The following is a 13396-nucleotide window of genomic DNA, read 5'->3' on the forward strand; positions in this document are numbered from 1 at the left end:
CTCAGGTGGCTCCCTTTGCAGGCTGCAGTTATGTCGCATACAGCTTATTGGGGACTCTCTTGGGCTGTAGTGAAGAATGCCTCCAGACCTATCTAGGCAGTGGAACCTCTGTTTCAAGATGCCAATTGTCTGCTCAATCAGAGCTCTGGTTAGAGCGTGACTCTGATTGTATTGCTCCTCAGTGTCTAGGCTCAGGTTCCTGAGAGGTGTCATGAGCCACAAGCTCAGGGGATATCACTTGTTTTCAAGCAGCCAGCCTGACACCAAATAATCTGGGTGGAAGAGAAGAGGGATTGAGAACTGGCAAAAGATAAATGCATCATGACTACTGCCAGAAAACCGGGCAAAGATCTGCATGATGTACTGTCTGTGGTCACACACTGGCTGTACGATCAAGGAGTAGAAGCCCTTCCTGTTAACAAAGTTGTCGGGTTCTTCGTATGGAGCACGCAAAGGCTATGGGGGACAATCAATGATACCCTGCACTTGTGGGAAGCCTGCAATTCTGGTGAAGCCCAGAGTCTTTTCTTCTTGTTTTGCTGGCTTCTTTGGGAACATGATGAATTTGTGCTGCTTAGCGAGAAGGGGATCTGATGTAGCAGTGGATTGCAAATAGACTAATGTTGCTGATGTCACCTGCTGCAGCCTGGAATGACCCGGAGGTGTAGAAATTCAGGGCTGCAGTCACCTTTACAGCCACTGGCAGTGATGTGTGTGCCTTGGCGCTGGGCTGCAGTTGGTGCTGCAACAGGGAACATAGTTCTGTCACAGCCTCCCATGTGAAGTGGAGCCACTGGACACACCTCATTTAAGTTGAGGTAGGATGTTCAATTATGGAAGACCCGGATGATGTAAGACCTCCTGTGCCCTTCTCTTTTTCACCCTCTTCTCCCAGCAGTTGCAGGTCTCTGCTGACTTCCTTGCTCCTCCGCCCCATTGGCAGACCGAGCAGCACACTCAAAATTTCAGCAATTATATGCTGAAGCCCCTGCACAGAATTAGTGCTGGGCCTCCAAAAAGTCACTCCCCAAAAGTGCTCCACACAGCTTTAGCAGCCAACACAGCCAAAAAAAAGGCCTACACGCCCAGTAGCAGCCTAGAAAGATTAACCTGAGTCTTACCTGAATGGAACTTAGGATCCCTTTAAATAACACTGGTGTAGCCTGCTTCCGGACTGCTGGCGCCAAGAATTACTGGGCAAGCTTAAGAATCAGTGAATCCGGTGTGACCACTGTTTAATTTGGGAAATAGGTCCTTAGGTAGGCGCATGACCCTTATTTTAATGAGGCCCTCGCTTTCATGTGGCCACCTAATCATACATTGCGTTCGGCACCCTTCCAGGGAAGATTGGGCACAGGAGACCGCGATCTGAAATTTGTCTCCCTGATGTTGATTTTATGCCCAAAAGATGGGCAAAACCAAGTTGAATTTCCTCCCCCTATGCTACTCCTTCAAGCTGTTAAACTGGAAATCCAGTCAGCAGAAGCAAGGATAGAATGAGGAGAAAAATAGGTTTAGCCTTTTTTTTCTACCAACAAGCAAGGCACTACATAACTATTCAATAAACACAAGGGTAAATCCGACTGAAGTTAATATCTGATTTAATTTACAAACATCAGTAGCATTACCGATATCAGTCAACATGTACATCTAACCAGTTGTAAAAAGAAAGAAATCAAAGGAAACCAAGTTGTATTTACACAGGTGCTCCCAGTCTTTAATTTGTAAAGAGCACAGCCCAACTACTTAAATTGATGAACTCTAAATCTGAGGCTTAGCAGCAACAAGTTACTGTAGGAGAACAAAGGGCTGACAAGTAGTTTCAATAGTTAAGAAAAGGAAACAATTCTGAACTTTACAGTCAGTCAGGAAGCTGAGGAACTCCAAACAATATCCTGATATGTAAAAACTTGTCCATCTGCCAGGGAAATAGTATTTATTGTGTTTTAATTTATCTTTACTAAAGTTGAGGGGAGGGCGGGTTTGAATAAAATCACTTCTATAACAAAAAGTCTAGTTTGTCAAGGAGATCATTATTTCTCTGGTAAGGTACAAATTCAGCAGAATTCCACAAAATATACACTGGTTTGTTACATCTGACACCATTAGGCTGAGGTTATTTCCCAGGCTTTGTAAGCCAACGCAATGTCATTGGTCAAAAGTACAGGAGACACAACTGATCAAAAAGGTAACAAGACAATTCACTCTGAGAGGACATGCTAGATTGTTAGTTACTCTATACCCCCAAAATAAAAATAAACTGCAATCTTTTTTTTTAACGTTTTTAACATACAAAAATATGAGGACGAAATATAAATTAATATATATTAAAGATTCAAAAATGGAGTGAAAGAGAAGTTCTAGCAAAGTTAGGTACAAGTTTTTTTTTGATACAATAAATACTTCTTAATGATATTTTGAATACTGCGTAAACTCATTTCAAAAGAAAACCACAAAACTTTATCCAACTAAGTAATCCATACATCAATTCTCTATTTGTTGTATAGTCCCCCATTTATAATTATATTACAAAGAATTAATACTGGAAACAAGGCTTGCTAAAACACTTTGTAAGCTTGAATATGCTAATGTACACATTATACTGGGGAAATGAAAAATGACTGTTCACATAATCAAGATATAAAATGACAGCGGAAGTTCCAGGGCTTCTTCATCGATGCACATTCTTGGTTTCATTTCCTTACAGCACAGTTAAATCCGTGTCCCTGTTTCAAAGATGAACTGACATGACTGACAGCTTGTCATCATCTTCAAGTGGGCATCGCCCACTTTCAGTGGCACAGTGCTCCTTTGGATTTCGCTTTTTTTCTCCACCAGATGTCAAACTATGGAAAGCTTCATTTCGCCGAATCAGAAAAAGTCGAAATCCAGTCCAAAACGGTTTGGCTTCTGACAGACACTTTTATGCATTTTGCAACAACTTTCAGTCAAAAGGACTTGAAATGTTTTTGTAAATGAAGAAAATAGTCATTTTCTGATAATAAAAATAAGTCTGTTCTGTATTTTACAATATAATTCAAATATCTCCACCACGGAAGCAAAATACGTCCCACACAGTCACCAGGCGCACATTGTTTTGAAAAAGGGCGAACGTTTGAAGCTTTTACAAAGAACATCGTGAGCAGCCGCATTTCACGACTTTCTCCACCTCCTCCACAAATGAAGAGCCGTCAGTGCATTCAAAACTGTATTTCCGTCGCTTGCTTCTCAGAGGTCCACAGCACTGTCCGTTGTCACATCCGCCTCTGCACTCTAACCGCGAGACCTTTTTGGTTGTCTGGCAAGCGGCGTAGCCTTGCTGCTTCTGGTAGTAATCTCGGATTCGTTCCCCTCGACAGGAGATTTCTGAAAATGAGAATAGAAGAACCATTGCTTCTAACATACTTCCAGTAATGACACAACTCTAGTAATGCATTTAGTTTCATGCGTTATGCATTGTCTTAAAACTGCAGCACTAATTAATTAGCTTATATCTAAATGGTTTGGAAAAGAAATGCAGTTTTAGTCATCTGTGCAAGCTCTACAGTTGCCAAAACAAGAAATAAAATATTTGCATACTTTGAATGGAAAGTAGAAACTCCCTTAACTAGGCTGTCATTATGTACAGTTCAGCACCATCAGTTATGGAGGGAGTTCTCCAGCAGCAACCATTATCCCTGGAAGCCTACATGTGCTCCTGTGTCACAATATACAAAGAAGTATATGATACTGGACTAGCAACCCAGAGGCTAAGAGTTTAAATCCCACCGTGGGAAATTGTGAAATTGAATTCAATAAATCTGGTAATTTGTAAGCTAGCACCAAAAAAAATCAGTTTGTGAATTGTCATTAAAAGGTCCAAATGGTTCACTAATGCCCTTCAGGGAAGAGAACATGGCACCCCTACATGTGACTCCCACATTGCATGGTTGATTCTAAATGACCTAGCAAACACAACAGATATGAGTACAACTAGTGGCGGGCAATAAAGGTGGCTTTGCCAGCATTGCCCACATCTCGAGAACAAATAAAAAGGGTAACATCACTTCTCCTTCATCCAAGTTTGCCACATTTGGCGGTTGTACGGTAGAAGTGCAACATTTATAACTGACTGAAGAGAATGAAAGGAGCATGAGCAGTGTTTCTTTCCATATCGTGGAAAACAGAATTTGGCAACATATTTTCATTTGCTTTGTTTTTGTATAATTCATAAGAACTCCATGACTGATTACTGAAAGGAGAAATATTGGAACCTGAAATACCCACAAAGTTTAAGATTTCAGTACTTCGAGAGGTGTCATGTTAGTGGCCAGTCACATATATTATATAATTGGGAGTATTAACATAACATCTGTACGTGAAATAATTTTTTAGAATACTAATAAACCGTAAACAAAATTATCCTCACAGCTATTTATAGAAACAAAATATCCATTCTCAATTTGTTCCACTTGTGAGGGAAAGCTTCATAATTTTGTTACTTACAAGCCCTTCTTCACTTGTGGAATAAAACTAAGTAGTGACTGTTGCCTCTTGAAGAATACTCTTTTAGTACCTAGTATTGTATTTCTCTGTTAAATATATGTTGGATGGACCATAACAGTGGTAAATGCTATTCTAACCAGAGACTGAAAACATGGTGCTTTACAATAAAAATTTACACCTTCAAATGCACCATCAAGAATGGCAAGCAAAAGCTCCCTTAGCATTTCAGTTTTTCCATCAGTTGTTATGGATACAAAAGGATTGATTTTTGTAACACATTACAGACTTATTTATTTATTGACTATGTTTCCAGTCATCTGGTATGGAAACATGAACCAGCAAGACATGAGAATAATGTTACTACCACTGACTGCATGCTTTAACACTTACACCAATAGAGCAAGAAAATCACACTGTACGAGGGAAAAGCGCAGGGAAAAGCTTTGAGTCTGAATCATGGGGGAAAATGGATTTTATTGGATTCAAACACGTGAACAAAAAAGAAAAAGGTTTTTGGAAAGGGTGACTAGCAGGAAGAGAGAGAGAAAAAGAAACGATTCACCCCTTTTCCCATTCGTCTCACCTGCAAGAGGTGCTGTGATTGGTCAGTTGAAGCTGAGAGGTCAGAGGTAGAGTTTGTACTAGGGTTAAATGCTGAATCATTGGATTTGGCTGCTCAGTCCAAGAAGATATAGAAATGTTAAAGTGAGATAAACAGCAGTGAGGTTAAAGCTGATTAATGAAACCTATTTAAATGACGGGCTTTTGAATTAATTTAATGAAAGCTCATAATATGAAAAAAATCATTAAACTGAGGCATATAGCAACACTTAGTTACAGCATAGTTAGTACTTGAAAGAGTAATCTAGGATACAATCATGCCATTACCAGCATTCAGTACAATTCAGCTAGATGGTATACAGAGCGATTTGTCAATATTCAAAAAGGATGAAAACACACTTTGCAAACTCTCTTTCCCACAGAGCAAAGAACACATGTTTCTGTAAGAACCATCAGACTTCAACTTGTGGGGTTTGGTGTGCAATGAATGATAAGTAACATTGATGTCACAGGTTTGTCATTAATTAAAAAAATTAATATTAAGTATTTATTAAGTTCCTCAAATCGTTTTACTTTGTATAATATACATTGCGGGCTTTTCTCCTGGAGAGAGGAATGAAATCAGGCACAAAAAATACAAAAGCAAAGAAATTAATTTCTGTACCGATTGCTCTCACAATCTTGGAAACACTTAACTATAAGGAAAACAAATGGTGTAGCAGTCCAAAATTAATTGTGGATTGAAGTCACAACATTTCAGAAGATGTGGCATGCAAACAATCAAACCTACATCCAAATAGATACTTAAAATGATCAGTCCATACCTTTGTCACAGTTCTCTCCAGTGTATCCACTATTACATTCACAGTAAGGCCTGCTCAGACCAGAAAGCCTGCATTTTCCATGTTTACACCTGATGTTCTGACAGGGGTTAAAGAGTTCCTCTTCCTCATCACACAGTACATTTTTGAAACCCAGCTGGCATTTACAGCTGTATGAGAAGGCATTGATGGGCACACAAGTACCATGCACACACCTGGAAACAGATTAAAATCCAATTAAATAATCAACAAATGTAATCAGTATTTCTTTACAGTTTCTATTTTATTTTCTTTCCTTCCTGCCAATTGCCATAATGCAACTTTCTGCTGCTCAAAAAGTGGGCAAGCAATGCTAGTTGCAGAGATAGAAAGTCTCACTTCCATATGGTAGTCCATCTAGTGGTTGACTAATAATAGATGCAACTGAGGTGGGAGAATCTGAGTAACTGGCAGCCATAGGACTTCAATTGAAGACCCTCTGGCTAGGAGTCAACATACTTTGAGTAACATTTTTATCTTCAGCGAACTTTGTTTTTACCTGTTCACCAGCTTGACGTGGTCTAAAGGTAGGGTACTACTAGCATGCTGTGCAACAATAGTACAATATGAATTCCCATCCATAATTCTGAAATACCAAGTTCTCAATGTCAGAAAGGCCATCAGTTGAAGGCCTCTGGGGGTTTAATTTCCTATAGTAGTACACTTTTGTGTCCTATTTTATCACAATCATTATTGCATATAAATTGTTCATAAGAGCAATTTTACAAAATGCATGAAATAGTGCACTGTAAGAGGAGATTAAACTTCCAGGTGAGGTACTGCTCTACATAAATCAGAAGCTTCCTCCTGTATACCTCTCGGTGATCACTGACAAAACAACAATGGCAGAGACCACTCTTGGTCACAGGATGGCATGGGATGGGAAGACTTCAACATTGAGGGTTTGTTTTCAGATGGTGGTGGTGGGGGTTCTTGAAAAGTTCTCATTACCAAGTCTTGGGTGCTGTGAAATCTCATTTAAACTCTTTATTCATTAACAGCCATCATTAGGAATCTATAATCATTCTTCCTCATCAACTGAAGAATGGTATCATCATTAACACCCTTATGTGCAAATAATTAACGTTTATGTAGTAGCACCCATATATCTTCCCAGACAAATGCAATCACTTCACTCAAACTATTTCAGCTTCATTCTGGATCAAAGATCGTAAAATCCAAAAATCACAATAGTACTATTTACATGGTTGCTATAGTGTTCCAACTAGAATGATTGAATTGAAACATAGCAGTTTTTTATTGCTATATAACTTGTTTATGACATACAGATGATCACTTAAGAATAAAAAGACTATTTTCTTAATGATTTTTTGATAAATTCCAAGATCGGGTGTATATATAAAGCCTGGGTAAATTTGCAATGATTTTTGAGGAACAAGTAAACATTATGGGCTCTATTTTAGCACCCGCTATCGGGTGCGTTCCCTGCGGGGGGGCTCTGAAAATTGGAGAATCCCGGAGCAGTACCGGAGCCCGCCCCGAACCCGCGCACTTCCGGGTTCCCCACTGACGCGCCGGCGTGCGCGCGCAGCCCCCGCTGGTGGGAATCCCGCAGGCAATTAAAGCCAGCGGGATGCCACTTGACAGTATTTACTTAGGTGATTAAGGGACTATGTGGGATTTTAGAACAAAATGGGACTGTTTCCCACACTGGGGGAAACACTCCCAGGTCGAACGGACGTGTCGCAGCTGTCAGCCTGTGGCAGCTGCAAAGGTCCATTTGACAGGTGGGGGGGGGGGGTGGGGAGACCCTCACCCATTGCAGGAGGCCACTCCGTCACTTGGGACAAAGTTTGGCCTCCACCACCTTCCTCCTGACAGTCAAAGTCACCAACGTGCACACTTACCCCGGGGTCCAGAGACATGTACCTACTTGCGGACCCCCTCAGATGTACATCTTGCGGATGGGGGCCACCGTAGCTGCAGTCATGACCTCCTCGGAGGGCGAACAGCATCACCAGCCTCACCATCCACGCCGTCCACCTCTGACACGTGGAGCTCCACAACAGAGTGCTGTGACACATCCACCTGTACAGGAGGAGGGAGGGCTACCGCAGAGAGAGATGCGTCGCAGAGGGCACTACTCTTACCACAGAGTCCACAGACCGAGGCTCAGCCTCCTGGACCTCTCTGAGCAGCAGTGCACACGGAGGCTCAGAGTCACTCGACATGTAGTCGTGGACATCTGCAGCCTCTTTCATGCCGAGCTGCTCCTGGCTGGCCAGAGCACCATCTTCTTACCTGTCGCTGTCAAAGTCACCACTGCCCTCCACAACTTCTCCTCCGCATCCTTCCAGGGTGCAACCGGGGACATCGCCGATGTCTCTCAGTCGTCTGCGCAGAAGAGCCCTGCAAATACACCTACACCCACTCTGCAGTGCCACAATGGGTGGCATCAGTTGTGGGTCCTCATAGTGATCCTCAGGAGCGGGCATTATTGCACAAACCAGACAGGATTCGCGATGACATGGCAGTAGTGGTGCCAATATAATGTGTCATGTGAGTTGTTCTGAAATTCAATATAAGTACCACCCATGACAAACCCTCAAACACCCTTGTGCATCCCCTTCATGCTCACGACACGTTTGCCTTACGCTGCCTACTGCACATATGTGATGCATGCCCTGTGGCTGCAGCACAGGTAGTGGCAGGTTGAGTGAGGCTGGCCGTGAAAGAGATGCACGAGAGGGTGAGTATGAGATAGAGCCATGAGATTGTATGAGGATTGGGTTGAGTGGTAGTGGCGGGATGAGTACTGGCGAGGTGAGTAGGTGCAGGTAAGATGAGGATGAGGTTTGAGTGGGTATGAGGGGTGATGTGACAGAGTAGTGTTGGCAGTGCCGAAGGAGATGTGGGGTGGGGGCAGTGCTGTGGCAGACGGAGTGTAGGGGAATGAGTAAGTGTACTCACTTTGGCTGACCTACTGAGGTCATTGGAGCGCCTCCTGCACTGTATGCAGGTGGGCGATACGTTGGTGGCACTGGTGACCTCCTCTGCCACCTCGAGCCAGGCCTTCCTGGTGGCAGAGGCAGGCCGCTTCCTCCCGCCCACCGGGTGGAAGATCTCTGTTCTCCCCCTCCTCCTCACCCCATGTATTGATACCTGGAGTGAGGCATCATTAAACTGGGAGCAGCCTTCCCCCTGGGCTGCTCCATGCTGTCATTTTTGCTATTTGTTGCAGCATCTGTCAGTGGAGGACTGCTCCTTTAAATAGAGCACCTCCAGCTGACAGATCTTACTGCGCATGCGCAGCCCGCCCGACACGCAGATCAGCAGTGGGGAACCCGGAGGAGCAGGTAAGTGGATCCAATTAGTGGTTTGTCTGCGACGATCGCACGGGAAACTCACTACTTTCACCGGGCGCGTTACCCACGCGCCCGATAGCCCCCCTGCCGAGAACCTGCAGCCCTGCTAACATCGGGCCCTATATATGTAGTACTGTAGCTTTACTGCACCTGGTTGCAATTCAAGACTAAAATAAAGTCTATTTTCTACCAGTATTAATAGCACATATGTGAGTGGAGCAAAATTGAAGCATGACAATTCCAGTGAACTACTTCCTGTTTGAAGCGATTCAAATTTCCCCCATTAGAATGTACTAATCATGTAAATCATCTGTTTGGATTACTTGATTATATTTCCAACATGCCTCAAAGGAACAATTAGCATCTGCTATACTTGATCAGACTGCAGTGAAACACTAGAGCAATGCTTTTGTTAATCCACAGCGAATCAGCTTAATAATAAACTTTGTGAAAAGCTATGGTTTATTACTCATTTCCTGATAATTTGTAAACACATTCAGTACCATAGTTCCATTCTGGGAATATGATTGGCTTTAGAGGCATTCACTATAGGATCAAATATCGGATTTCAGTTTTTTAGGGAATTCCACAGTAGCAATAATGAACCATAATGATGATTAATTGGTGTTAGTTAGTCTTGCTTTCTAGTCTGCTCAAAATTTGCTGCAGTCATTTTACAATGACTTTTGTACTCTATGCCTCTATTTGTAAAGCCCAGGATCCCGTATGCTTTTTTAACCGCTTTCTCAAATTGTCCTGCCACCTTCAAAGATTTGTGCACATATACCCCAGGCCTCTCTGTTCCTGCACTCCCTTTAGCATTGTACCATTTAGTTTATATTGCCTTTTCTCATTCTTCCTGCCAAAATGTATCACTTTGCACCTCTCTGCATTAAATTTCATCTGCCATGTGTCCACCCATTCCACCAGCCTTTCTATGTCCTCTTGAAGTCTATTACTATCCTCCTCACTGTTTACTACCCTTCCAAATTTTGTGTCATCTGCAAATTTTGAAATTGTGCCCTGTACGCCCAAGTCCAAGTCATTAATACATATCAAAAAAAGCAGTGGTCCTAGTACCGACCACTGGGGGAACATCACTGTATACCTCCCTCTAGTCCGAAAAACAACCGTTCACCAGTACTCTTTGTTTCCTCTCACTTAGCCAATTTCGTATCCATGCTGCCACTGCCCCTTTTGTTCCATGGGCTTCAATTTTGCTGACCAGCCTATCATGCGGCACTTTATCAAACGCCTTTTGAAAGTCCATATACACATCAATCGCTTTGCCCTCATCAACCCTCTCTGTTACCTCATCAAAAAACTCATCAAGTTAATTAAGCACGATTTGCCTAGACAGGCTGGTGGAATGTGTGGACACATGGCAGATGAAATTTAATGCAGAGAGGTGCAAAGTGATACATTTTGGCTTTCCCTAATCAATCCGCACTTGTCCAAGTGACTATTAATATTATCATAGAATCATAGAAGTTTACAACATGGTAACAGGCCCTTCGGCCCAACACGTCCATGTCGCCCAGTTTATACCACTAAGCTAGTCCCAATTGCCTGCACTTGGCCCATATCCCTCTATACCCATCTTACCCATGTAACTGTCCAAATGCTTTTTAAAAGACAAAATTGTACCCGCCTCTACTACTGCCTCTGGCAGCTCGTTCCAGACACTCACCACCCTTTGAGTGAAAAAATTGCCCCTCTGGACCCTTTTGTATCTCTCCCCTCTCACCTTAAATCTATGTCCCCTCGTTATAGACTCCCCTACCTTTGGGAAAAGATTTTGACTATCTACCTTATCTATGCCCCTCATTATTTTATAGACTTCTATAAGACCTCACCTTGGATCCCGTGAGATTTAACCTTATGTAACAACCTATTATCTGGACTTGTTCCTTATGGATAATCTAAGAATCATATAAAAATGCTACAAAGGTCTCCATTTAGACTAAGGACACAACGCTGTACTCCTATTTAGAGGGGTCCAAGTTCAAATCCCAGTGTCAGCTGGTATTTAAATTCAGCCAGCATCAGTTTCAGGTTCAGACACTAGATGGAGCTTTTGGCAATAGAATTCTCCATCTGGAGCATGATGAGGCGAGAGATTGGCAGAGATTCCATCCTGTGCTCTGAAAGTGGACATCTTGCTGGCTGATCTTGCAGTGAGACGACCACTTGCCAGGGTCTGAACCCCAGTTTGTCCAAGCTGAAGGACAGGAGTATTGTGGGAGGTGGAGGATTACAAAGCAATTGGGCAATTTAATAAACAAGTGCAGAAGTCACAAAATTTCCCAGCAAATCGTGATGCTATAGAAGATTGTGGCTATTATTGAAAAAGCAGTCAAAAAGTGATGAGAAGGAAGTACACTGGTGCATGCTATTTTAAGCTCAATACATCCCACTCCAAAAATTGTAACAAAAATGTTTTTACACTATTTGTGACACAAGCTATGTTACATATTATCTGTAAGTGTGAAGTCCCATCAATAAGCACCTGGAAATTTTTGGTATGTGCAAAATTAACAAGTTTTAAAGGTTAAGTTAATAATGACGCATGGACAAGGTAACAAAAAGATAATCTGTGGGTTTCATTTTCTCTATTTACTATTATTAGCAGTTAACAAGAACACATAAAATCCTGTCTGTGTGATTTTAACTAGTTGTTAACCTGTTTCTTCCTGTCCCAGTACTGCTGCCAGAGTCCCATGAAATGGAACTCCTCTTTCCCACACCACACCTTCAGCCACATGTTCGCCTCCCTAATCTGTTTATCCCTACGTCAATTTGCATGTGACTCAGGTAATAATCCAGAGATTATAACCCTTGAGGTCTTGTTTTTTAATTTAGCTCTTAGCTCCTGGTACTCTCTGAACAGGACCTCTTGCCTACTCTTTCCTATGTTGTTGGTCCCAACATGGACCACAACGACTGGATCCTCCCCCTCCCACTCCAATATCCTTTCAAGCCGGTTCGAGATGTCCCTCACCCTGGCACCAGGTAGGCAACATACCATGTGGGACTCTCGATCCTGCTTACAAAGGATGCTACCTGTCCCCCTAATTATTGAATCCCCTACAACTACCACATCATGCTTCTCCTCCTCCTCCTCCTCCTCCTCCCTTTGGACAGCCTCCTGCTTCAAGGTGCCATGGTCAGCATTCCGGCTGTCCTTCTGACAGTCTTTATCCTTATCCTCACAGGCAGCAAGTACATTATACCTGTTGGATAGGATCAGTTTCTGCGGATCCTCGTTCTGTATCTCACCTGGGTTCCCCTTACTCTGTACACTATCGGGGAGTGGGACGATTTGGACAGCTCTTTCAAAGAGCCGGCACAGGCACGATGGGCCGAATGGCCTCCTTCTGTGCTGTATGATTCGAAAAAAAGGGATTACCAACAGCCGTAAAATACCGCCGTCAGGAATTTATGCAAACATATTAACCATTGTATTGAAAATAGCACACAAAGGAAATTAACAACAGCAACTTACATTTATATAGTGCCTTTAAAATAGTAAAACGTCCCAACGCGCTTCACAGGAGTGTTAACAGAAAAAAATTGACACCGAGCTAAAAAGGGACATTGGGTCAGGTGATCAAAAGCTTGGTCAAAGTTATAGGTTTTAAAGAGCATTTTAAAGTAGGAGAGAGATGTGGAGAGGCAGAGAGGTTTAGGGAGAGAATTCAGGAGCTTAGGGCCTAGATGGTTGAAGGCACGGCCACCAATGGTGGGGTTAAGGAAGTGGGGGATGGACAAGAGGCCAGAGTTGGAGGAATGCAGAGTTCTCAGACGGTTGTAGGGCTGGAGGAGGTTATAGAGATAGGGAGGGGCGAGTCCATGGAGGGATTTGAACACGAGGATCAGCATTTTAGAATGGAGGTGTTGGTGGACCAGGAGCCAATGTAGGTCAGCGAGCACAGCCCACCAGTATCTCCTGAGGTGCAATCACTTATAAAATTTAGTTAAGATTCAGAAAAGCCTTTCAATACTGAAATTATTAATGGGTGCATAAACAGACACAGTACAATCTCCAGTGTATTCAATATCAAAAGGAATCAAGGCAATGGTGAGAAAGTTCGGTGTCTAGATCAGTGAAAACCTAAATAAGTTTTTCAATTATTGAGGTGACAAGTTGATGTTCGCAGGCTG

The 13396-nt window shown here is 42.7% G+C and overlaps 1 protein-coding gene across 2 annotated transcripts in view; it reads right to left on the reverse strand.

Moving 5' to 3' along the window:
* Window positions 1-1584: 1584 nt before the first annotated feature.
* slit2 (slit homolog 2 (Drosophila)) overlaps window positions 1585-13396 on the reverse strand; it is a 433881-nt gene continuing 422069 nt past the window's right edge. For both annotated transcript variants that reach the window (XM_067989278.1, XM_067989268.1), the window contains 2 exons: window positions 5871-6082; window positions 1585-3366 (listed from right to left, as the gene is read on the reverse strand). In XM_067989278.1, the coding sequence (XP_067845379.1) occupies window positions 3125-3366; window positions 5871-6082 (454 nt within the window). In that variant the 3' untranslated portion in view covers window positions 1585-3124. The remainder of the gene's footprint in view (window positions 3367-5870; window positions 6083-13396) is intronic.

This window comes from Heptranchias perlo, chromosome 1, assembly GCF_035084215.1.
Source record: "Heptranchias perlo isolate sHepPer1 chromosome 1, sHepPer1.hap1, whole genome shotgun sequence".
In the NCBI taxonomy this organism is placed as follows: Eukaryota; Metazoa; Chordata; class Chondrichthyes; order Hexanchiformes; family Hexanchidae; genus Heptranchias; species Heptranchias perlo.